Here is a 27,472-nt window from a genome sequence, read left to right on the forward strand (position 1 = left end):
TTATTCACTTAATGGATTCTGAGGAGCCCGTGTCCCGGAAAACGTGGCACTCAGCCTCCGGAGGGGAAACCTGGGGAGAGCGGCCCCTGATCTCACCCAACGTACAGAGGGCGACGCCTCGGACACCGAGGAGATCAGGGGCCCGAGGTCACTGAATTCTGTAAATCCCGTCACTTGCTTTACACCACAGCTCTGACCCATCATCCCTCATGCTTTATGCTGCAGCTCTGCCTCCCATGCTTTACACCTCAGCTCTGCCCCATCATCCCCCCTGCTTTATGCTGGTGCTCTGCCTCATCATCTCCCCTGCTTTATCCTGCAGCTCTTCTCTGCCTCCCATGCTTTACACTGCAGCTTTGCCCCATCATCCCCCCTGCTTTATGCTGGTGCTCTGCCCCATCATCCCCCCCTGCTTTATGCTGGTGCTCTGCCCCATCATAATCCCCCCCTGCTTTATGCTGGTGCTCTGCCCCATCATAATCCCCCCCTGCTTTATGCTGGTGCTCTGCCCCATCACCCCCCCCCTGCTTTACGCTGCAGCTCTGCTCCGCCCCCATGCTTTACACTGCAGCTTTGCCTGTTTAGTAGAACAGCGTTCTTGCTCTTTCTAGATAGTTCTCTCTGATGAGTGAAGATCTGGCGCTCCGCTCCTGGACCGGCTCCTATTACCTGAGCAGCGAGAAGCGATGGCGTCCGGGGAGGCTGTCGCTGACCGCCACTCACCTGCGCTTCCAGGCGGACGGCGCCGACGACTTCCTGATCCGCTTCCCGCTCTCCGGCATCAGTGAAATCAAGAAGGAGTCGTCCAGTTACATCTTCAGCTCCATCACTGTACTGGAGGGGGGCGGAGCCAAGCACTGGTTCAGCTCGCTGATCCCCAGCCGGAACGCCGTCTTCCCGGTGCTGGAGCACTTCTGGAGGGAGCGGCTGCTGTCACCACGGGGGGACGGGACCTCCAAGGGGAAGGAGCTGCTCGGCATCATGTCCGGCTCCCAGAGATGCATGGAGGGCACCACCCGGGTACTGCACCACCAGGGGGAGCAGCTGGACGGCATCATGAGCGGACTGAGCAAGATCGAGGGCGACATGGCGACCGCAGACAGGTAACCCGGGGGCCTCATACTGTATAGTCCCCCCACTGCACTGACCTGCTCATCCCGATCCTCCTGGTTCTTGGATAGAATGTCAGGACTGCAGTGAAGACTGACACCCTGCAGGAAGTAATAGTGAGCAGCTTCATCTGTCCACGGTGCAGTGACGCCTGCTTATCCCTGTGCACATAGGAAAGCTGGGTGGCATCACAAGTGGCCGTGGCCATGGCGGCCATATTGGTGGTCACCCAGCTTTTCCATGCATCTCAGCCTGACTAGCTGGGTTTACCGTGCAGGAGTCCAGGAAAGCTGGGTGACTGCCCCGCGGGATCTGTAACAATCATTACTGGAGGTAAGTGACATTATGTGTTAGTCCGGGAGAGCCGGGGCCGTCGCCCTGTGGAGTTACCCAGCTTTCCCGGACTCCTGCATGGCACCGATGTCTCGGGGGGCTTACCGTTCAGAAGCCGGGCACAGCTGGATCCCCTCCCCTGTACACCCAGCTTTCCCGGACTCCTGCATGGCACCGACGTCTCGGGGGTTACCGTTCAGAAGCCGGGCACAGCTGGATCCCCTCCCCTGTACACCCAGCTTTCCCGGACTCCTGCATGGCACCGACGTCTCGGGGGGGGGGGGGGGGGGGGGGGGTACCGTTCAGAAGCCGGGCACAGCTGGATCCCCTCCCCTGTGCACCCAGCTTTCCCGGACTCCTGCATGGCACCGACGTCTCGGGGGGGGGGGGGGGGGTACCGCTCAGAAGCCGGGCACAGCTGGATCCCCTTTCCCGGATGCAGAATGCGCAGTGACGGTTGTCGCCCCCACAGGATGTTGTCGGTTCTGGAGTCTCCTTCTTGGTGGCCGTTCAGTGGGAGTCCATGGAAGAGATCAGCGTCTAAAGAGCCAGAGGCCGCCGCCCAGAGCCGCGGGAAAGACGGAGTCATCACTACCATCCCCATCATCTTCTGCCGTCACCCCGAGGTCAGCCTCAGGCCGGGTCGCCTCACCCTCCTGCTGTCCGCTCTGGAGATCTGTGACTGTGACCACCGCCCCCTGCACCGCTACCAGCGCCAGGACGTGGACGACATCAGAGTGGTGAGCGGGCACGAGATGAGCGTCCGGCAGAGATTCCTGGGGCGGCCGGACGTCACCTTCACCGTCATATCCGCCAGGTTACCGCTCGTCCTGCCCCTGCTGGAGATGCAGTACAGGAAGAAGGTGGAGTTCACCCCAGAAGCCGCCATCTTCAGCGACCAGTGCCGCCCGTCTCCCAGCGAGAAGAGTCCAGGATGGCAAACCGGTAAATGAACGCAGACATCTTCTCTTATACTCTAGTCACATCCAGAGCTGCACTCACAGTTCTGTTGTAACCTCATGTCTTTATCCCTAGTCCTGGGACAGTAACCTCCGGCGCTCCAGCTGTTGCTAAACTACAACTCCCAGCGTGCACATCTGCTCGGCTGTTCTTGTAACTCCTAAAGAAATGAATGGTGCATGATGGGAGTTGTAGTTTCACAACAGCTAGAGCACCGTAGCTTGCAGATCCCTGCTGTGGTCACATACAGAACTGCACTGTTCTGCTTCACATGCCCTATGGGTAGAGCAGCGCCAATTTCTCACATTAATTTCCTGGATCTTACAAATAATACTTCTCACGGCTGAGAGTTTGTTACAATGTTACAGTATAAGTGCCTGTAGCTGTATATAGATGTGCGGGTGAACTCTGCTTGTGGCCAGTACAGGGTTAACCTGAGGATCCTGGGTAACTTCCTTCCTAGATAGATCCCAAAGATCACGCATCCTCCTCCCTGCACTGCCACAACTGGCCACTAGATGGAGCCCGAGGATCACGCATCCTCCTCCCTGCACTGCCACCACTGGCCACTAGATGGAGCCCGAGGATCACACATCCTTCTCCCTGCACTGCCACCACTGGCCACTAGATGGAGCCCGAGGATCACGCATCCTCCTCCCTGCACTGCCACAACTGGCCACTAGATGGAGCCTGAGGATCACACATCCTCCTCCCTGCACTGCCACCACTGGCCACTAGATGGAGCCCGAGGATCACACATCCCCCTCCCTGCACTGCCACAACTGGCCACTAGATGGAGCCCGAGGATCACACATCCTTCTCCCTTCACTGCCACAACTGGCCACTAGATGGAGCCCGAGGATCACACATCCTTCTCCCTTCACTGCCACAACTGGCCACTAGATGGAGCCCGAGGATCACACATCCTCCTCCCTGCACTGCCACCACTGGCCACTAGATGGAGCCCGAGGATCACACATCCCCCTCCCTGCACTGCCACAACTGGCCACTAGATGGAGCCCGAGGATCACACATCCTTCTCCCTTCACTGCCACAACTGGCCACTAGATGGAGCCCGAGGATCACACATCCTTCTCCCTTCACTGCCACAACTGGCCACTAGATGGAGCCCGAGGATCACACATCCTCCTCCCTGCACTGCCACCACTGGCCACTAGATGGAGCCCGAGGATCACACATCCTTCTCCCTTCACTGCCACCACTGGCCACTAGATGGAGCCCGAGGATCACACATCCTCCTCCCTGCACTGCCACCACTGGCCACTAGATGGAGCCTGAGGATCACACATCCTCCTCCCTGCACTGCCACCACTGGCCACTAGATGGAGACCGAGGATCACACATCCTCCTCCCTGCACTGCCACCACTGGCCACTAGATGGAGCCTGAGGATCACACATCCTCCTCCCTGCACTGCCACCACTGGCCACTAGATGGAGCCCGAGGATCACACATCCTCCTCCCTGCACTGCCACCACTGGCCACTAGATAGAGCCCGAGGATCAGACATCCTCCTCCCTGCACTACCACCACTGGCCACTAGATGGAGCCCGAGGATCAGACATCCTTCTCCCTGCACTGCCACAACTGGCCACTAGATGGGGCCCGAGGATCACACATCCTTCTCCCTTCACTGCCACCACTGGCCACTAGATGGAGCCCGAGGATCACACATCCTCCTCCCTGCACTGTCACCACTGGCCACTAGATGGAGCCCAAGGATCACACATCCTTCTCCCTTCACTGCCACCACTGGCCACTAGATGGAGCCCGAGGATCACACATCCTTCTCCCTTCACTGCCACCACTGGCCACTAGATGGAGCCCGAGGATCACACTTCCTCCTCCCTGCACTGCCACCACTGGCCACTAGATGGAGCCCGAGGATCACACATCCTCCTCCCTGCACTGCCACAACTGACCACTAGATGGAGCCCAAGGATCACGCATCCTCCTCCCTGCACTGCCACCACTGGCCACTAGATATAGCCCGAGGATCACACATCCTCCTCCCTGCACTTCCACCACTGGCCACTAGATGGAGCCTGAGGATCACACTTCCTCCTCCGTGCACTGCCACCACTGGCCACTAGATGGATTAGAATACAACAGTCACAGAATGCACACAGATTTGCGTTCACATTTGGTGATCTTATGTGGTGGAAAAAACACTATAGAGACGTAGCCACTCGGTGTCCATACACAGCACACGAACAAGGATAAACTGAGACTAGACGGGTAGAGGAGCAAAATACACATATGCTTTATTAGACAATACATAGAAAGTACATTTATATGTGATGTATCACATCAGATAGAACGGTGGACACAACACCTGAGGGGACAGAACATAGTCACATCCAGTTAGAAAAAGAGGGCAGTGAGGCTGACGCCGATGTCCAGAGAAAGTGCGAATCCCCAAACCTGTCCACATATATACACGCACATAGGACCTATCACATGTAAAACGTTTTTTATATCACAAATATCCACAATTGTAAAAACCAGGTCCCACAGAGGCGCGTGAACATATCCGCACATATCACCGTAGGGGCAAATGAGACATTTTTTGATTCTATCTGTTAGATACAGCTATTTAGGTGATCGATTCCTGTGCATATGTACCCAAACATGGCTCTGCTCCTGGGGCACTGGCAGTGATCTCATTTGCCCCTACGGTGATATGTGCGGATATGTTCACGCGCCTCTGTGGGACCTGGTTTTTATAACGGATGATAATACGCACATCCGCACTTTTTGCTGAGATTGAGACATCAGTGGATGGGACTTTGTGTTTGTCCAGCTGCTATACGCGTCTATGTCCCAACGTGATGCGCTGGCGCCTTTTTCCGGAGATACATGCGTGCATACCAGTACAATTGTGGATATTTGTGATATAAAAAACGTTTTACATGTGAAAGGTCCTATGTGCGTGTATATATGTGGACAAGTTTGGAGATATGTAAGGATGACTAATAAATCGTTTGACGCATGTGTCTTTACAGAGGAAGATGTTCTGAGTCAGCTGTCTAAAGTGAAGACAAATAAGTCCCAGGGGCCTGATGGGATACACCCAAAATTATTAAAAGAGCTTAGTGGTGAGCTGGCAAAACCATTAACAGATTTATTTAACCAATCATTAGTAACAGGAGTCGTCCCGGAAGATTGGAAATTGGCAAATGTTGTGCCCATTCATAAGAAAGGTAGTAGGGAGGAATCGGGCAACTATAGACCAGTGAGTCTGACATCAATAGTGGGGAAATTAATGGAAACCCTATTAAAGGAGAGGATTGTGGAACATCTAAAATCCCATGGATTGAAAGATGAAGAACACTATGGGTTTACTTCAGGGAGATCATGTCAGACTAATCTTATAGATTTTTTTGATTGGGTGACTAAAATAATAGATGGCGGAGGTGCAGCAGACATCGCTTATCTGGACCTTAGTAAGGCTTTCGATACTGTCCCACATAGAAGGCTTATCAATAAAGTGCAGTCATTGGGCTTGGACTCCCATATTGTTGGATGGATTAGGCAGTGGCTGAGGGACAGACAACAGAGGGTTGTAGTCAGTGGAGTATATTCAGACCAAGGTCTTGTTACCAGTGGGGACCTCAGGGATCTGTTCTGGGACCCATATTGTTTAATATCTTTATCAGCGACATTGCAGAAGGCCTCGATGGTAAGGTGGGTCTTTTTGATGAGGACACAAAGATTTGTAACAGGGTTGATGTTCCTGGAGGAATACACCAAATGGAAAAGGATTTAGGAAAACTAGAGGAATGGTCAGAACTCTGGCAACTAAAATGTAATGTTGATAAGTGCAAGATAATGCACCTGGGGCGTAAAAACCCAAGAGCAGAATATACAATCAGTGATACAGTCCTAACCTCAGTATCTGAGGAAAGGGATTTAGGGGTCATTATTTCAGAAGACTTAAAGGTAGGCAGACCATGTCCTAGAGCAGCAGGAGATGCTAGCAGAATGCTGGGGTGTATAGGGAGAGGCATTACCAGTAGACAGAGGGGGCGCTCATGCCGCTCTACAGAGCACTAGTGAGACCTCATCTGGAGTATTGTGCTCAGTACTGGAGACCATATCTCCAGAAGGATACTGATACTTTGCAGAGAGTTCAGAGAAGAGCTACTAAACTGGTCCATGGATTGCAGGATAAAACTTACCAGGAAAGATGAAAGGACCTTAACATGTAGAGCTTGGAAGAAAGACGAGACAGAGGGGAGATGAGAGAGACTGCTAAATACATAAAGGGGATCAACAAGGGAAAAGAGGAGAGAACATTTACAAGAAGAAAAACTGCTACAAGAGGACATAGTGTTACATTAGAGGGGCAAAGGGTTAACAGTAATATCAGGAAGTATTACTTTACTGAGAGAGTAGTGGATGCAGGGAATAGCCTTCCTGCAGAAGTGGTAGCTGCAAATACAGTGAAGGAGTTTAAGCATGCATGGGATAGGCATAAGGCCATCCTCCATATAAGATAGGGCCGGGGCTATCCATAGTATTCAGTATATTGGGCGGACTAGATGGGCCACATGGTTCTTATCTGCCGACACAGTCTATGTTTCTATGTATTTGCACTTTTTCTGGACATCCTCCTCCCTGCACTGCCACCACTAGCCACTAGATGAAACCCGAGGATCATACATCCATCACTGGCCACAAGATGGAACCTGAGGATCACAAATCCTTCTCCCTGCGCTGCCACCACTGGCCACTAGATGGAGCCTGAGGATCACACATCCTCCTCCCTGCACTGCCACCACTGGCCACTAGATAGAGCCTGAGGATCACACATCCTCCTCCCTGCACTGCCACAACTGGCCACTAGATAGAGCCTGAGGATCACACATCCTCCTCCCTGCACTGCCACAACTGGCCACTAGATGGAGCCTGAGGATCACACATCCTCCTCCCTGCACTGTTTATAATGATCTTTCTTCAGCTCGGGGACCTAGGGGGGAGGGAGAGGCCGGGGACTGCGGGGGAGGGAGAGGCCGGGGACTGCGGGGGAGGGAGAGGCCGGGGACTGCGGGGGAGGGAGAGGCCGGGGACTGCGGGGGAGGGAGAGGCCGGGGACTGCGGGGGAAGGAGAGGCCGGGGACTGCGGGGGAGGGAGAGGCCGGGGACCTAGGGGGGAGGGAGAGGCCGGGGACCTAGGGGGGAGGGAGAGGCTGGGGACCTAGGGGGGAGGGAGAGGCTGGGGACCTAGGGGGGAGGGAGAGGCTGGGGACCTAGGGGGGAGGGAGAGGCCGGGGACTGCGGGGGAGGGAGAGGCCGGGGACTGCGGGGGAGGGAGAGGCCGGGGACTGCGGGGGAAGGAGAGGCCGGGGACTGCGGGGGAGGGAGAGGCTGCCCCCGGTTATTAGTGAGAGATCTCTGCTTTTCTGTTCATCGTATGGATCCTGGATCATGAATGAGATGCTAGGAGGACAGTGGAGACTTGTATGGCCTCCATTAGCGTCTCTGAACCGGTGCTGGTAATGGTTTGGTTCTGCCAGCGGGTCATGGGTGATAGAACGTGGCAGAGCCGCCAGAGACTGGACACAGGGAAGAAGCTGCCGCTGAGCCCGCACTAGATGGCGCCATGAATCCACTTTTCACATTTTATCTCCCGTTTAGATTCCTGGTTTCTGGACACCATTGTGAGATCGGGGCCCCGCGGGGGAGGAGAGGAGGCGGCGGCCATGGCCGAGCAGCAGGAGGTGACCGACTCCGAAGTGCTGGAGCTCAGAAAGGTAACGCCCCCAGATCTTGTAGCCCCGCCCACATCACATGGTCAGCGAATAATATGAGGTTATCGCTCCAGGCGCTGAGGATCTGGTTATGATCAGGGGCCGGCGCTGCAGCCACTTATCTCCATGTGTGTAAGCAGCAACTCGGCCCACCGACACGACACCCCTCCCCCGAACACATGCCCACCGCTGACAACAACGCCCCTCCTCCTAACACGTGCCCACCGCTGACAGGAACGCCCCTCCCCCCAACACGTGCCCACCACTGACAGCAACGCCCCTCCCCCTAACACATGCCCACCACTGACAGCAACGCCCCTCCCCCTAACACATGCCCACCACTGACAGGAACGCCCCTCCCCTAACACGTGCCCACCGCTGACAGCAACGCCCCTCCCCTAACACGTGCCCACCACTGACAGGAACGCCCCTCCCCTAACACGTGCCCTCCCCTGACAGGAACGCCCCTCCCTCCCCCCCTAACACGTGCCCACCACTGACAGCAATGCCCCTCCCCCCCTAACACGTGCCCACCGCTGACAGGAACGCCCCTCCCCTCCCTAACACGTTCCCACCACTGACAGGAACGCCCCTCCCCTCCTAACACGTGCCCACCACTGACAGGAACGCTCCTTCCCTCTAACACGTGCTCACCACTGACAGGAACGCCCCTCCCTCCCCCCCTAACACGTGCCCACCACTGACAGCAATGCCCCTCCCCCCCTAACACGTGCCCACCGCTGACAGGAACGCCCCTCCCCTCCCTAACACGTTCCCACCACTGACAGGAACGCCCCTCCCCTCCCTAACACGTTCCCACCACTGACAGGAACGCTCCTTCCCTCTAACACGTGCTCACCACTGACAGGAACGCCCCTCCCCCCTAACACGTGCTCACCGCTGACAGGAACGCTCCTTCCCTCTAACACGTGCCCACCGCTGACAGGAACGCCCCTCCCCTCCCTAACACGTGCCCACCGCTGACAGGAACGCCCCTCCCCTCCCTAACACGTGCCCACCGCTGACAGGAACGCTCCTTCCCTCTAACACGTGCCCACCGCTGACAGGAACGCCCCTCCCCTCCCTAACACGTGCCCACCGCTGACAGGAACGCCCCTTCCCTCTAACACGTGCCCACCGCTGACAGGAACGCCCCTCCCCCTAACACGTGCCCACCGCTGACAGGAACGCCCCTCCCCCTAACACGTGCCCACCGCTGACAGGAACGCCCCTTCCCTCTAACACGTGCCCACCGCTGACAGGAACGCCCCTCCCCCTAACACGTGCCCACCGCTGACAGCAATGCCCCTCCCCCCCTAACACGTGCCCACCGCTGACAGGAACGCCCCTCCCCCTTAACATGTGCCCACCGCTGACAGCGATACCCCTCCCCCTTAACATGTGCCCACCACTGACAGGAGGCCCCTCTGATTACACAGCTTTAAATTATTGGTTTATAGAGCCCCTGCAGTCCCATGTAAATATAGTGCTAAGACTGTGGACTTCAAAGTCTTACAGTTTTTTTTTAAATAGAATCTGTGAATTAATTCCTAAACCTTTCTAAGAGCTCTGCTTGCTGTCATTGAATAACAACATGCATACTGAGAACTTGCTACAATTCTATCTCAGTAGCTGTACAAATGCTCTGTGATGGTTTGTTACTATGTGTCAGTGCAGTCCAGGTTGTTTACCAGTGAATTTTCTAGAGCAGGAGCGCATGGTCATAGTGTGCTACCCCAAGGGGCCCCAATGAAGCTTATAGAGATTCTCCACCACTAAGCTCCCTCTAGTGGTGGTTGTATATATCTGTATGTAGTAATCTCCTGAGCTCCCTCTAGTGGGGGCTGTATATATCTGTATGTAGTAATCTCCTGAGCTCCCTCTAGTGGGGGCTGTATATATCTGTATGTAGTACTCTCCTGAGCTCCCTCTAGTGGTGGCTGTATATATCTGTATGTAGTAATATCCTGAGCTCCCTCTAGTGGTGGCTGTATATATCTGTATGTAGTAATATCCTGAGCTCCCTCTAGTGGTGGATGTATATATCTGTATGTAATAATCTCCTAAGCTCCCTCTAGTGGTGGCTGTATATATCTGTATGCGGTAATATCCTGAGCTCCCTCTAGTGGTGGCTTTATATATCTGTATGTAGTAATCTCCTGAGCTCCCTCTAGTGGTGGTTGTGTATATCTGTATGTAGTAATCTCCTGAGCTCCCTCTAGTGGTGGCTGTGTATATCTGTATGTAGTAATCTCCTGAGCTCCTTCTAGTGGTGGCTGTATATATCTGTATGTAGTAATCTCCTGAGCTCCCTCTAGTGGTGACTGTATATATCTGTATGTAGTAATCTCCTGAGCTCCCTCTAGTGGGGGCTGTATATATCTGTATGTAGTACTCTCCTGAGCTCCCTCTAGTGGTGGCTGTATATATCTGTATGTAGTAATATCCTGAGCTCCCTCTAGTGGTGGCTGTATATATCTGTATGTAGTAATATCCTGAGCTCCCTCTAGTGGTGGATGTATATATCTGTATGTAATAATCTCCTAAGCTCCCTCTAGTGGTGGCTGTATATATCTGTATGTAGTACTCTCCTGAGCCCCCTCTAGTGGTGGCTGTATATATCTGTATGCAGTAATATCCTGAGCTCCCTCTAGTGGTGGTTGTATATATCTGTATGTAGTACTCTCCTGAGCTCCCTCTAGTGGTGGCTGTATATATCTGTATGCAGTAATATCCTGAGCTCCCTCTAGTGGTGGCTGTATATATCTGTATGTAGTAATCTCCTGAGCTCCATCTAGTGGTGGCTGTATATATCTGTATGCAGTAATCTCCTGAGCTCCCTCTGGTGGTGGCTGTATATATCTGTATGCAGTAATATCCTGAGCTCCCTCTAGTGGTGGCTGTATATATCTGTATGTAGTAATCTCCTGAGCTCCATCTAGTGGTGGCTGTATATATCTGTATGCAGTAATATCCTGAGCTCCCTCTAGTGGTGGTTGTATATATCTGTATGTAGTACTCTCCTGAGCTCCCTCTAGTGGTGGCTGTATATATCTGTATGCAGTAATATCCTGAGCTCCCTCTAGTGGTGGCTGTATATATCTGTATGTAGTAATCTCCTGAGCTCCATCTAGTGGTGGCTGTATATATCTGTATGCAGTAATCTCCTGCGCTCCCTCTAGTGGTGGCTGTATATATCTGTATGCAGTAATCTCCTGAGCTCCCTCTAGTGGTGGCTGTATATATCTGTATGCAGTAATCTCCTGAGCTCCCTCTAGTGGTGACTGTATATATCTGTATGTAGTAATCTCCTGAGCTCCCTCTAGTGGTGGCTGTATATATCTGTATGTAAAAATCTCCTGAGCTCATAAAAACATAGAATGTGTCGGCAGAACGATTTGGCCCATCTAGTCTTCCCAATACACTGAATACTATGGATAGCCCCCGGCCCTATCTTATATGGAGGATGGCCTTATGCCTATCCCATGCATGCTTAAACTCCTCCACTGTATTTGCAGCTACCACTTCTGCAGGAAGGCTATTCCATGCATCCACTACTCTCTCAGTAAAGTAATACTTCCTGATATTACTGTTAAACCTTTGCCCCTCTAATGTAACACTATGTCCTCTTGTAGCAGTTTTTCTTCCTGTAAATCTTCTCTCCTCTTTTACCTTGTTGATTCCCTTCATGTATTTAGCCGTCTCTCTCATCTCCCCTCTGTCTCGTCTTTCTTCCAAGCTCTACTTGTTAAGGTCCTTTAATCTTTCCTGGTAAGTTTTATCCTGCAATCCATGGACCAGTTTAGTAGCTCTTCTCTGAACTCTCTCCAAAGTATCAGTATCCTTCTGGAGATATGGTCTCCAGTACTGAGCACAATACTCCAGATGAGGTCTCACTAGTGCTCTGTAGAGCGGCATGAGCGCCCCCCCTCTGTCTACTAGTAATGCCTCTCCCTATACACCCCAGCATTCTGCTAGCATCTCCTGCTGCTCTATGACATGGTCTGCCTACCTTTAAGTCTTCTGAAATAATGACCCCTAAATCCCTTTCCTCAGATACTGAGGTCAGGACTGTATCACTGATTGTATATTCTGCTCTTGGGTTTTTACGCCCCAGGTGCATTATCTTGCACTTATCAACATTACATTTTAGTTGCCCGATTTTTGACCATTCCTCTAGTTTTCCTAAGTCCTTTTCCATTTGGTGTATCCCTCCAGGAACATCAACCCTGTTACACATCTTTGTGTCCTCATCAAAAAGACCCACCTTACCATCGAGGCCATCTGCAATGTCGCTGATAAAGACATTAAACAATATGGTTCCCAGAACATATCCCTGAGGTACCCCACTGGTAACAAGACCTTGGTCTGAATATACTCCATTGACTACAACCCTCTGTTGTCTGTCCCTCAGCCACTGCCTAATCCATTCAACAATATGGGAGTCCAAGCCCAAAGACTGCACTTTATTGATAAGCCTTCTATGTGGGACAGTATCGAAAGCCTTACTAAAGTCTAGATAAGCGATGTCTACTGCACCTCCGCCATCTATTATTTTAGTCACCCAATCAAAAAAATCAATAAGATTAGTTTGACATGATCTCCCTGAAGTAAACCTATGCTGTTTTTCATCTTCCAATCCATGGGATTTTAGATGTTCCACAATCCTCTCCTTAAGTATGGTTTCCATTAATTTCCCCACTATTGATGTCAGGCTTACTGGCCTATAGTTGCCCGATTCCTCCTTACTACCTTTCTTGTGAATGGGCACAACATTTGCTAATTTCCAAACTTCTAGGACGACTCCTGTTACCAGTGATTGGTTAAATAAATCTGTTAATGGTTTTCCTAGTTCGCCGCTGAGCTCTTTTAATAGCTTTGGGTATATCCCATCAGGCCCCTGTGACTTATTTGTAGTAATTTTAGACAGCTGACTTCGAACCTCTTTCTCTGTAAAGACACATGCGTCAAAAGATTCATTAGTCTTCTTTCCTAACTGAGGTCCTTTTCCTTCATTTTCCTTTGTAAAAACTGAACAGAAGTCTTCATTGAGGCAGTCAGCGAGTTCTTTATCTTCTTCTATATACCTTCCTTCTTTTGTTTTTAATTTGGTAATTCCTTGTTTTAGTTTCCTTTTTTCATTTATGTATCTGCAGAATGCCTTATCGCCTTTTTTCACTGACTGAGCTCATTTCTCTTCTGCCTGTGCTTTAGAAGCTCTTATAACTTGTTTGGCCTCTCTCTGCCTAATCTTATAAATTTGCCTGTCATCCTCGTTTTTTTTTTTTTTTTATAATTCCTAAATGCTATCTTTTTGTTTTTAATGATTTTGGCCACTTCTGCTGAGTACCACAGTGGTCTCTTCCCTTTTTTTGCTTTTACTGACAAGCCTAATGCAGTTATCTGTTGCCTTCAATAGTGCCTCTTTTAAGTAGTCCCATTTTTCCTGGACTCCAATGAAACTGTTCCAATCTGATAAGGACTCGTATACCACTAATCTAATTTTAGAAAAGTCTGTTTTTCTAAAATCTAAAACTTTTGTTTTTGTGTGGTGTGACTCCAGTCACTGTACTTATAGTAAACCACACTGACTGGTGATCACTAGATCCCAAGCTTTCCCCTACAGTAATATCAGATACCAAATTCCCATTTGTGAATACTAAATCTAAAATGTCCTCCTTCCGGGTCGGCTCCTCCACTACTTGCTGTAGAGATAATCCCAGTAGGGAATTTAGAATATCTGTACTCCTGGCAGAACTAGCTATTTTGGTTTTCCAGTTTACATCTGGAAGATTGAAGTCTCCCATAATGATAACTTCCCCCTTCAATGTTATTTTAGCTATTTCCTCAACTAGTAGATTATCTAATTCTTTGACTTGGCTAGGTGGTCTATATATCACACCTACACGAGTTACCTTATGATTATCAAGCTGCAAGGTAACCCAAACTGACTCTAAATTGTTCTCGCTAAATTGTAACAAATTAGATTTTATGCTATCTTTCACATATAGGGCCACCCCTCCCGCCTTCTTGCCTTCTCTGTCTTTCCTGTATAGAGAGAACCCTGGTATTGATGTATCCCAGGCATTACTCCCCTTGAACCACGTCTCAGTAACAGCCACTACATCTATATTCTCAGATGCCATTATAGCCTCAAGTTCATTGATCTTATTCCCTAGACTGCGAGTATCTGAGTGGTAGCACCAGGGAGACATCTCACAACACCATTCTCCTCAAACTTCACACTTCTTATGATGGAATCGCCCACCAACAGCTGCTTACTATCAATCCTCGCCTTCTGCTTTTTGTCTTTGGCTGCAGTCTTACATACTTTAGGCATGGGAGATGATTGTTTCTCGCCCACTGTGCTTGAGCCATCCTCCATGTTGCTCTTGCACTCTGAAAGTGCTGCAAATGAATTATGGAGAGCCACAGACTGTGGGACATGCCTTCTATCCACAACTCTCAGTCTACCAGAACCTACAGTAACCCATCTTCCATTTCTAGGGGGCCTCTGTGGCAGTGGCATTGCAATGTTCTCAGCCTGAGTTTGTTTAGTGGTTAATTTAAAAATCGCATATTTCAAAAAGGTAATTTCCTGCTGCATTATGAAGAGCTGTCTACAGATCAGACAGTATCCAAACCTTTGAAGAGTGGAACCTGAAATAAAAGCACAACAATTCCTGCACAGAACCAGGTCTGCCATTGAGTACTCTCCTGAGATCCCTCTAGTGGTGGCTGTATATATCTGTATGTAGTAATCTCCTGATGTCATGGACGGTGTACAGGAAATAAGGCAAAGCAACATGTATAAACGACTCGCTGGATCCAAAAACTAAGGAACCAAGGGAGACCCCTGCAGAAGACCTGGCACTTTCCCTGGCTGCTCAGCCTATGCAAAGATCCGAATGGTGGAGGTTTGCATATCCACGAACCTTGACTATAAAGCCCTGAGCACCCTACAATAGTGAGGGGACACGACCACCGGCTCCCTACACAAGATACGGAGGGAGTCAGGGTCACCTGGGATCCAGCAAACAGATATTAACAGATAAAGGTACACTTAGCTTTGAAGCAAACAGGAGGACAGATCAGCGTGCACACACACTCCAGGAAGTAATATAAGCCGCTCAGAAAAGCCTTCTGGGGAAGAATTTAAAGGGAAGCAATTAACACATGACAGCTGAGAGAGGCTGACGAGAGGAGGAGCTGAATACCACAACACAGAAATTCAAGGAGGAGGTTCTGAAAGGCCTCTGTCAGAGCTTCTCAGCTGTCTGGTTGTGACAGTACCCCTCCCTCTACGAGTGGACTCCGGACACTCAGAACCCACCTTCTCAGGATGGGACCTATGGAAAGCCCTGATGAGACGAGAGACCTTAATGTCCGTCACTGGGACCCACATCCTCTCCTCAGGACCATACCCCTCCCACTGAACAAGGTACTGAAGAGAACCGCGGACAAGACGAGAATCCACAATCCTAGATACCTGAAATTCAAGATTCCCATCAACCATAATCGGAGGAGGAGGCAAAGGCGAGGGTACAATGGGTTGAACATAAGGTTTCAATAAGGACTTATGAAAAACATTATGGATCTTCCAAGTCTGAGGAAGATCAAGACGGTATGCAACAGGATTGATGACAGACAGGATTTTGTAAGGCCCAATAAACCTAGGACCCAACTTCCAGGAGGGAACCTTCAATTTGATATTCTTGGTAGACAACCACACCAGATCACCAACATTCAGGTCCGGACCAAGCACACGTCTCTTATCAGCCACACGCTTATATCTCTCACTCATGCTCTTTAGATTATCTTGAATCTTTTGCCAAATAGATGACAAAGACGAGGAGAATCTGTCCTCATCAGGTAAACCAGAAGACCCCTCTCCCGAGAAAGTCCCAAACTGTGGATGAAACCCATATGCACCAAAAAATGGTGACTTATCAGAGGACTCCTGACGACGGTTATTTAAAGCAAACTCAGCAAGGGACAAAAAAGAACACCAATCCTCTTGATTCTCCGCCACAAAACAACGCAGATATGTCTCCAGATTCTGATTGACGCGCTCTGTCTGGCCATTCGACTGCGGGTGGAAAGCAGAAGAGAATGACAACCGAACCCCCAAGCGAGAACAGAAAGCCTTCCAGAATCTGGAAACAAACTGCGTGCCCCTATCAGAGACTATGTCTGAAGGAATACCGTGCAGTTTGACAATGTGATCAACAAATGCCTGCGCCAGCGTCTTAGCATTGGGCAAACCAGGAAAAGGGATGAAATGCACCATTTTGCTAAAACGGTCCACCACCACCAGAATCACAGTCTTCCCCGAGGAACGAGGCAGGTCCGTGATAAAGTCCATGGACAGATGTGTCCAAGGACGGGAAGGAATGGGTAAGGGAAGGAGAGGACCTGATGGCCGTGAATGAGGGACTTTGGCACGAGCGCAAGTCTCGCAGGCTGCCACAAAACCCTCAACCGACTTACGAAGCGCAGGCCACCAGAATCTCCGAGCGATGAGATCCAGTGTGGCTCTTACCCCCGGGTGCCCAGCAAGGACCGTATCGTGGTGTTCTTTAAAAATCTTGTGTCTTAACGCGAGAGGCACAAACAACCTCCCAGGAGGACAAAGATCAGGAGCCTCTGACTGGGCTGCCTGCACCTCTGCCTCCAATTCAGAAATAAGAGCAGAGACCACCACACCTTCAGCCAAAATGGGACCCGGGTCTTCAAAATTCCCGCCTCCCGGAAAACAACGTGACAGGGCATCTGCCTTCACATTCTTAACTCCAGGGCGGAACGTGACAACAAAATTAAACCTAGAAAAGAACAACGACCATCTGGCCTGTCTCGGGTTCAGACGCTTGGCTGACTCCAAGTAGGCCAGATTTTTATGGTCAGTAAATACGGTAATAGGGTGTCTGGCTCCCTCTAGCCAATGGCGCCATTCCTCAAAAGCCAACTTGATGGCCAACAATTCCCTATCTCCCACATCGTAATTTCTCTCTGCGGAGGAGAGTTTTCTTGAGAAAAAGGCACACGGTCGCCAATTGGCAGGAGAGGAACCCTGAGACAAGACCGCCCCCACACCCACCTCAGAAGCATCAACCTCAACTATGAAGGGTAACGAAACATCAGGTTGCACCAAGATGGGAGCGGAATCAAAACTCTCCTTGATATCAGAAAAAGCCTTACGCGCCTCTACTGACCAAGAAGAAAAATCTACCCCCTTTCTGGTCATATCAGTGAGTGGTTTAACAATAGAAGAATAATTCAAAATGAACTTCCTGTAATAATTGGCAAAGCCCAAAAAACGCATCAGCGCCTTTTGATTCTCAGGAAGCTCCCACTCAAGCACAGCGCGGACCTTCTCGGGGTCCATGCGAAAACCAGAAGCGGAGAGAAGAAACCCCAGAAATTGAATTTCTGGAACCGCAAACACACATTTTTCCAGTTTCGCATATAATTTATTCTCCCGCAGAATGAGCAAGACCTGACGTAAATGTTCCTTATGAGTTTTGAAATCGGGAGAAAAAATCAAAATGTCATCCAAATACACCAATACAAATTTTCCTATCAAATGATAAAAAATGCTGTTCACGAAATGCTGAAAAACGGCTGGGGCATTCATCAAACCAAAAGGCATAACCAAATTCTCAAAATGGCCCTCAGGGGTATTGAAGGCCGTCTTCCATTCGTCCCCTTCTCTGACCCTGACCAGGTTGTATGCCCCTCTTAAATCTAATTTGGAAAAGACTTTAGCCCCAACAACCTGGTTAAATAGGTCCGGGATCAGAGGAAGCGGATAAGGGTCACGAATTGTGATACTGTTCAGCTCCCTGAAATCCAGACAAGGTCTTAAAGAACCATCTTTTTTCTTAACAAAGAAAAAACCAGCGGCAACAGGTGACTTCGAGGGTCGTATGTGTCCCTTTCTCAGACTCTCAGAGATATAAGCACGCATAGCGATCCTCTCAGGTTGGGAAAGATTGTATAAACGAGATTTAGGCAGTTTGGCGTCTGGGATGAGATTAATAGGGCAATCGTACTCCCTGTGCGGGGGCAAATCCTGAACTCCACTCTCAGAGAAGACATCCGAAAATTCAGAGAGAAAAGATGGTACAGTCTTAGTAGCAACCTCAGAAACAGATGTCGTGAGGCAATTCTCTCTGCAAAAGTCACTCCAACCATTTATTTGCCTCGCTTGCCAATCAATGGTGGGGTTATGTTTAGTGAGCCAGGGTAGCCCCAACACTAGAGGAGTCGGCAAACCGCTAAGGACGAAACATGACACATCCTCAACATGAGCATCACTCACAATTAAACGGATATTGTGAACTATGCCCTTTAATGACTTCTGAGAAAGTGGAGCGGAATCGATAGCAAACACAGGAATATCCTTTCTCAAAGTGCACACCTGGAAACCATGAGTTATCGCAAATTGATTATCAATGAGATTGACTGCTGCTCCACTATCCACAAAAATCTCACAAAAAATGTTCTTGCTCTCTAGCGCCACCCTAGCCGGCAGGACAAAACGGGAACTACAAGCAAATGGAAAACCTTCAATCTCCGCCTCAACCCTGCCAATAGTAACAGACGGAACATTTTTCAAAGATTTTTTCCTCTTTGTTTCTTTATTATACCCAGAGAACTGCCTGAATCTCCTAGAGGGACAAATATTTGCCAAATGATTAATACCTCCACAACAAAAACAAACCCTCCCATGCGGGCTGAATCTTCTATTGTCAGAAGCAATCAACCCCAACTGCATGGGCTCCTGCTCAGAAGGGGCTGACAGCGACTGAGACCCCTGCGCAGAGAATGGGACCGCTGCACTGTCCTGGGACTGAGTATGACAGGAAGGAGAGATCTCTCCTCTCTCTCTAAGACGCCTGTCAATACGAACGGCCTGAGACATAGCAGAGTCCAAAGAAATAGGCCTCTCATGAAAGGCGAATGCATCTTTCAATCCCTCTGAAAGACCATGGCAAAATTGACTTCGGAGTGCAGCATCATTCCAACCAGTATCAGCTGCCCATCTCCGAAATTCTGAGCAGTATATTTCTGCGGATTGTTTACCCTGGCATAGGAGACGTAGTCTAGACTCCGCCAGAGCAATACGATCCGGATCATCATATATCTGACCCAGGGCTAAAAAGAATTCATCCACTGAACGGAGGGGCCGTGCCCCCTCCGGCAGCGAAAAGGCCCAGGACTGAGTGTTACCCCTGAGCAGCGATATAATGATCCCCACCCTCCGTTCCTCATCACCAGAAGAATGGGGAAGAAGGCGAAAATGGAGTTTGCAAGCCTCTCTAAAACGCACAAAATTCTCACTACCCCCGGAGAACGTATCCGGGAGCGAGATCTTAGGCTCAGAACAAACTCCATGAACGCAAGCTGAACCGGTCACTTGAAGCTGAGAAAAAGTCCTGCGGAGATCAGCTACCTCCAATGAAAGACCCTGGAAGCGTTCAGCCAAAAGTAAAACCGGATCCATGCTTGAGACGGTTATGGCGGCTTATAATGTCACGGACGGTGTACAGGAAACAAGGCAAAGCAACATGTATAAATGACTCACTGGATCCAAAAGCTAAGGAACCAAGGGAGACCCCTGCAGAAGACCTGGCACTTTCCCTGGCTGCTCAGCCTATGCAAAGATCCGAATGGTGGAGGTTTGCATATCCACGAACCTTGACTATAAAGCCCTGAGCACCCTACAATAGTGAGGGGACACGACCACCGGCTCCCTACACCAGACACGGAGGGAGTCAGGGTCACCTGGGATCCAGCAAACAGATATTAACAGATAAAGGTACACTTAGCTTTGAAGCAAACAGGAGGACAGATCAGCGTGCACACACACTCCAGGAAGTAATATAAGCCGCTCAGAAAAGCCTTCTGGGGAAGAATTTAAAGGGAAGCAATTAACACATGACAGCTGAGAGAGGCTGACGAGAGGAGGAGCTGAATACCACAACACAGAAATTCAAGGAGGAGGTTCTGAAAGGCCTCTGTCAGAGCTTCTCAGCTGTCTGGTTGTGACACCTGAGCTCCCTCTAGTGGTGGCTGTATTTATATGTATGCAGTAATCTCCTGAGCTCCCTCTAGTGGTGGCTGTATTTATATGTATGCAGTAATCTCCTGAGCTCCCTCTAGTGGTGGCTGTATATATCTGTATGTAGTAATCTCCTGAGATCCCTCTAGTGGTGGCTTTATATATCTGTATGCAGTAATCTCCTGAACTCCCTCTAGTGGTGGATGTATATATCTGTATGCAGTAATCTCCTGAGCTCCCTCTAGTGGTGGCTGTATATATCTGTATGCAGTAATCTCCTGAGCTCCCTCTAGTGGTGGCTGTATATATCTGTATGTAGTAACCTCCTGAGCTCCCTCTAGTGGTGACTGTATATATCTGTATGTAGTAATCTCCTGAGCTCCCTCTAGTGGTGGCTGTATATATCTGTATGTAGTAATCTCCTGAGCTCCCTCTAGTGGTGGCTGTATATATCTGTATGTAGTAACCTCCTGAGCTCCCTCTAGTGGTGACTGTATATATCTGTATGTAGTAATCTCCTGAGCTCCCTCTAGTGGTGGCTGTATATATCTGTATGTAGTAATCTCCTGAGCTCCCTCTAGTGGTGGCTGCATCTATCTGTATGCAGTAGTCTCCTGAGCTCCCCCTAGTGGTGGCTGTATCTATCTGTATGTAGTAATCTCCGGAGCTCCCTCTAGTGGTGGCTGTATATATCTGTATGCTGTAATCTCCGGAGCTCCCTCTAGTGGTGGCTGTATATATCTGTATGCTGTAATCTCCGGAGCTCCCTCTAGTGGGTTTGTAGGCAACAGAATGTTGTTTGCTCTGTGCTCCATATCAGAAAAAATTTCTGTTCTAGGGCTGGGCGATTTATTAAATTTTATTAATTAGTCTTTGAGGCCTCTGACGTCAAATCGATTTTCGGAATGGCTCTGCCTCCTGGCACGCCCTACTGAGTTCTGAGGTGTTCTAAAGTACCCTTGAGGTGCCGACTTTTGTGGCCCAGTCGAACCCAGCCACAGACCCGGAGTCCTTCTTGCGGCCGGACTCGAGAAGGACCCAGGTCCCTCTGCTGAGGTGAGGTCTAGAGCTTGGGTGGGTTAGCGACGCTGTGGTAGAAAGCTGTGTCTGTGAAATATGTGTGAATGGAGCGGCATGGGAAGGACGACCTGGTTATGATCAGAAGCTGCAGTTTCTGTTTTTTAACCGTTTATGTCCTAAGGTTAGTAGTCCATAGCAATTAGTGAGGCCATAGGTTCCCAACAATTCTGATCCGGCTCGATGGATAGCATGCACCCTAGTCCCTGTAACTATGGGGGGATCACAATAGGGGGAGCATTATATCTAATGGCTCTAACTGAGGGATCTGGTTTGGAGAACTTGACTTGAATGGGTCACATTTTCCGGTGGGCTTGCAGTGGGGTGCTGGAACAGAATGTGTCCCATTAGGTGTCCGTTAGTCACATTGGGTTTCATCGTTCTTCAGGTTGGTGTGCACCCATGAGCCCATCCTGCCCTACAAGACCGTTCCCTACCTCAGAGACCCCATTACCGTGCCCTTTGATTCCTATTTCATGGTCATGGAGTTCACCTAAGTGTTTAGCAGAGATCTCCGATGCAGCACTTAGAGGTGAGGGGTAGTAAGAAGTAGAGACGTGGCTGGAGGCGGTGTGTCTCAGGAGGGTTAGGGAGGTAAACGCTCTTCTCTCGCAGTAAGGCTGGGCGGTTAATGGAGGCCACCGCATAGACCGGAGCTCCTCGCTCCGCTCCCGACGCCCGTTCAGGACAACAGGTTTCACATCTGATGCCGTCCATCAGCATCAGTTAGATGTGTAATCTGTGGACACAAAGCGCCAGACTGGCAGGACTTTTGTCCGTGAAAAAAAAGGGATTTCATACCTGAGTGATGGCAACGGACAGCATTAAATGTGGACTCATCCTGATCCGAGCCGATTTCACACAGGAACGGTTTGAGAAAACTGAGATTTTCGATTACTTCCTGCTTGAAGTAAGAATATTATCGGGTGTTAATCTGCCCTGATTTCCCTCACACTCGGGCTCTGTTCACACTTGTGTTGTCCTCTTCATCTTGATGAATAGTGCAGTGTCTGCTCGATGCCGCCTGCCGTGATCAGAGCTTCCTACCACCGCTGACAGGTGCCGAAGATAAGAGCGGCCGCTCCTCTGTCATGTTGTAAATCACCAGGAATAAAGGTGGAAAGCAAAACCAAGGCCACCATCGAGGTGCTGGAGCGATAAGCGTCACCCTCCCCCGCCGCCTCTTATCTGATTAATATCTGTTATCAGGCCGCCGGCGCCTCTGATCTCCACTGTCAGCCTTGGGCACAGGTGAACGCTCGCCCGGCAGCTGCGTATGGGTCACACGTCACTCGGGGAATGATCGTTACCTGTGTGCAGAGTCCATGGCTGCCAGGAGAATAAGGAATAAAACAGAATCTGGCGATCACTGTCAGATCTGATGTGCGACCAACGACCACCGTCCAGAGCCTGTTCACCGCGTGCGCCCTCACGTAACCACTTCGCCTAACACCTAGGTGGCGGCAATTCACAGAAACAACCATCCCTCATCTCTCAGTCCAATGATGTCACCTCGGCAAAATGTCTTCCAGTGCGTCATAATGGCACGTCTGGCAGTCAGCGATCTCTCACTAAGAGGTACACTACACAAAAGTAGCCTCTGAGAGCCCTTTCATATAGCAGTGGGGGGGAAGCACCTGTAAGACAAGACCCGGTGTCCAATCAGACCACACCTGTAATCATGACATATCTGCATAATAGTGTATATTCCCCTCTTCTGTGTGATGTGGTCCAGTCCAATATATAACCTCCCCCACTGTGTGATTTGGTCCGGTCCTCTGTTATATCCCCTCTGTGCGATGTTGTCCGGTCCCCCACCCCTTTAATGTTATGGGGTCTGGTACCCTGTAAAATAAATCACCCTTGTGTTATGTGGTCTGGTTGTCACGAGGGTGTCAAGAGCCACGTCTGACTCCGTTATACCCGGGGTCAGGAAGTCGCAGCGGGTGGCTGCGCGCTCTATGTCTAAAGATCACGCTGTTTCTTAATGATAGTTTTCTGTGTTTGCCTTGCTATCCTTTTTGTCTCACTCAGGGATCCGTAGCTTCTTCTCCTCAGCTGTTCCTAGTCTGTCACTCCCAACCTCCTTATATTCCCCTCTCACACTTCTCTGGTTGCCAGATATAGAGCTTCCTGCCTGGACATCTATACTGACCCACTGGAGCTGTGAATCCTGGTTGTTGTTCCAGAGTGTTACCCTCCGGATCCCTGTTGGGCTTTTGTTGTCTTCTGTTGTCGCCCACCTGGGACTATATGTTGTCTGTATTGTCTGTCCTCCCCTTGGTGTTTTCCTTTAAAGTTAGTGGTGTGGACTAGCGATCCCACCGGCCCGTTCACTATCTAGGGCTCATCTTAGGGAAAGCCAGGGTTTTAGGCACGTGATCGGCGTACGGGTGAGGAACCCGTCTAGGGACGTCAGGGCAGTCAGGTGCCAGCCTCAAAGTGAGATGGGGTCACCACCTTTCCCTCTCCCTTGGGCAGGGCCTTCCTCTTTCCCTCCCTCTGTGTCACGTATGTGATAGGCACGCTGGTCGTGATATTATATCTGGCCCTTATTTTTTGGGAAGAAAAAAAAATAAAAATATATAAAATTTTTTTTTTTCTTTTCTCTCTCTTTCTGCCTATTTAGAATCCAGCATGGATCCTATTGCTGCTTTGGCAAAACAACTTCAAGGCCTGTCTTTGGAGGTGGCAGGATTGAAGGCGTCGGTCTCCAGCAACAGCAGCAAATGCAGCAGACCGCGAGCCCAGCGGTTGCTATGGGTCACCAGGTTGTTGCAGAACCCAAGGTTGTTCTTCCTGACAGATTTTCTGGGGGAAGGGACAAGTTTGTGACGTTCCGTGAGGCCTGTAAATTATATTTTAAGCTGCGCCCTTACTCCTCTGGTAATAAAGAACAGCGGGTGGGGATTGTTATTTCCCTGCTGCAGGGGGACCCGCAATCCTGGGCGTACTCTTTACCCACTGGTTCCCAGGCTCTCCGGTCAGTGGATTCATTTTTTGGGGCCTTGGGTCTCATATATGATGACCCTGACCGAGTCGCCCTGGCTGAATCAAGATTACGGAGACTCCTACAGGGAGAGCGGCCGGTAGAGGAATATTGCTCTGACTTCCGTAGGTGGGCTACGGATACTCAGTGGAACGACCCGGCTCTCAGGAGTCAGTTCTGCTCTGGGTTATCCAAAAAGGTTAAGGATGCGCTGGCGCTGTATGAGACCCCCCTTTCCCTTGATGCGGTTATGTCCCTCTCTATCAGAATAGATAGACGTCTTAGGGAGAGATTGAAAATTCCTGAGCCATTGGTAACCCCTCCCAAGCAGCAGTTAGTCTGTACGGACCTAGACGAGCCTATGCAGCTAGGAGGAACCACTCGTCAGGTCCGTCCTCCTGAGGCTCGCCGTAGGCGTGGGGCTTGTTTTTTCTGTGGGGGGAGGGGTCATTTCATTAATGTCTGTCCTTCTTTCCTTAAAAGCAAAAGACTGTCGGAAAACTACTAACCCCAGGCTGTGTGGAGGATGTCAGCCGGGGGGTATACGTTTCCTCCATACGTACATCGCAGCCAGCGGTTATTGTTTTTGGCGATAAGACGGAGACTATTTCTTTCTTTTTAGACAGTGGAGCAGGGGTAAATTTGATTGATGCCCATTTTGCCCGCACTTTGGCAGGCCAGGGAGATATTGGAGTGAGCATTGCAGAGAGAATTGCTTAAATAGCAATTGCTTAATCGCCTCCATAGCTGTCACGGAATGTGTACAGGTAACAAGGCAAAACAACATGCATAAATGTCTCGCTGGATCCAAAAGCTAAGGAACGAAAGGGAGACCCCTGTAGAAGACCTGGCACTTTCCCTGGCTGCTCAGCCTATGCATAGATCCGAATGGTGGAGGTATGCATATCCACGAACCTTGACTATAAAGCCCTGAGCACCCTACAATAGTGAGGGGACACGACCACCGGCTCCCTACACCAGACACGGAGGGAGTCAGGGTCACCTGGGATCCAGCAAACAGAAAATAACAGATAACAGTGTAACACTTAACTTTGTGGAGGAGAGGAGAACCAGATGGGCAAGCACACATACTCCAGGAAGAAATATAAGCCGCCCAGAAAAGCATTCTGGGGAAGAATTTAAAGGGAAACAATTAGTCCAACACATAACAGCTGAGAGATGCTAATGAGAGGAGGAGCTGAATACCACAACACAGAACTCAAGGGGGAGGTTCTGAAAGGCCTCTGTCAGAGCTTCTCAGCTGTCTGATTGTGACAGTACCCCTCCCTCTACGAGTGGACTCCGGACACTCAGAACCCACCTTCTCAGGATGGGACCTATGGAAAGCCTTGATGAGACGAGAGGCTTTAATGTCCGTCACTGAGACCCACATCCTCTCCTCAGGACCATACCCCTCCCAGTGAACAAGGTACTGAAGAGAACCGCGGACAAGACGAGAATCCACAATCCTAGAGACCTGAAATTCAAGATTCCCATCAACCATAATCGGAGGAGGAGGCAAAGGCGAGGGTACAATGGGTTGAACATAAGGTTTCAATAAGGACTTATGAAAAACATTATGGATCTTCCAAGTCTGAGGAAGATCAAGACGGTATGCAACAGGATTGATGACAGACAGGATTTTGTAAGGCCCAATAAACCTAGGACCCAACTTCCAGGAGGGAACCTTCAATTTGATATTCTTGGTAGACAACCACACCAGATCACCAACATTCAGGTCCGGACCAAGCACACGTCTCTTATCAGCCACACGCTTATATCTCTCAGTCATGCTCTTTAGATTATCTTGAATCTTTTGCCAAATAGATGACAAAGACGAGGAGAATCTGTCCTCATCAGGTAAACCAGAAGACCCCTCTCCCGAGAAAGTCCCAAACTGTGGATGAAACCATATGCACCAAAAAATGGTGACTTATCAGAGGACTCCTGACGACGGTTATTTAAAGCAAACTCAGCAAGGGACAAAAAAGAACACCAATCCTCTTGATTCTCCGCCACAAAACAGCGCAGATATGTCTCCAGATTCTGATTGACGCGCTCTGTCTGGCCATTCGACTGCGGGTGGAAAGCAGAAGAGAATGACAACCGAACCCCCAAGCGAGAACAGAAAGCCTTCCAGAATCTGGAAACAAACTGCGTGCCCCTATCAGAGACTATGTCTGAAGGAATACCGTGCAATTTGACAATGTGATCAACAAATGCCTGCGCCAGCGTCTTAGCATTGGGCAAACCAGGAAAAGGGATGAAATGCACCATTTTGCTAAAACGGTCCACCACCACCAGAATCACAGTCTTCCCCGAGGAACGAGGCAGGTCCGTGATAAAGTCCATGGACAGATGTGTCCAAGGACGGGAAGGAATGGGTAAGGGAAGGAGAGGACCTGATGGCCGTGAATGAGGGACTTTGGCACGAGCGCAAGTCTCGCAGGCTGCCACAAAACCCTCAACCGACTTACGAAGCGCAGGCCACCAGAATCTCCGAGCGATGAGATCCAGTGTGGCTCTTACCCCCGGGTGCCCAGCAAGGACCGTATCGTGGTGTTCTTTAAAAATCTTGTGTCTTAAAGCGAGAGGCACAAACAACCTCCCAGGAGGACAAAGATCAGGAGCCTCTGACTGGGCTGCCTGCACCTCTGCCTCCAATTCAGGAAAAAGAGCAGAGACCACCACACCTTCAGCCAAAATGGGACCCGGGTCTTCAAAATTCCCGCCTCCCGGAAAACAACGTGACAGGGCATCTGCCTTCACATTCTTAACTCCAGGGCGGAACGTGACAACAAAATTAAACCTAGAAAAGAACAACGACCATCTGGCCTGTCTCGGGTTCAGACGCTTGGCTGACTCCAAGTAGGCCAGATTTTTATGGTCAGTAAATACGGTAATAGGGTGTCTGGCTCCCTCTAGCCAATGGCGCCATTCCACAAAAGCCAACTTGATGGCCAACAATTCCCTATCTCCCACATCGTAATTTCTCTCTGCGGAGGAGAGTTTTCTTGAGAAAAAGGCACACGGTCGCCAATTGGCAGGAGAGGAACCCTGAGACAAGACCGCCCCCACACCCACCTCAGAAGCATCAACCTCAACTATGAAGGGTAACGAAACATCAGGTTGCACCAAGATGGGAGCGGAAGCAAAACTTTCCTTG

At 50.0% G+C, this 27,472-nt stretch overlaps 1 protein-coding gene across 4 annotated transcripts in view; it reads left to right on the top strand.

Moving 5' to 3' along the window:
* Positions 1-27,472, top strand: part of SNAP47 (synaptosome associated protein 47) — a 39,885-nt gene that overhangs the window by 613 nt on the left and 11,800 nt on the right. For 3 of the 4 annotated variants that reach the window (XM_044294108.1, XM_044294109.1, XM_044294110.1), the window contains exons 2-4: positions 612-1,103; positions 1,916-2,388; positions 8,064-8,179. In XM_044294108.1, the coding sequence (XP_044150043.1) occupies positions 625-1,103; positions 1,916-2,388; positions 8,064-8,179 (1,068 nt within the window). In that variant the 5' untranslated portion in view covers positions 612-624. The remainder of the gene's footprint in view (positions 1-611; positions 1,104-1,915; positions 2,389-8,063; positions 8,180-27,472) is intronic. The other variant, XM_044294111.1, reaches the window with a different exon arrangement.

This window comes from Bufo gargarizans, chromosome 5 (genome assembly GCF_014858855.1).
Source record: "Bufo gargarizans isolate SCDJY-AF-19 chromosome 5, ASM1485885v1, whole genome shotgun sequence".
NCBI lineage: Eukaryota > Metazoa > Chordata > Amphibia > Anura > Bufonidae > Bufo > Bufo gargarizans.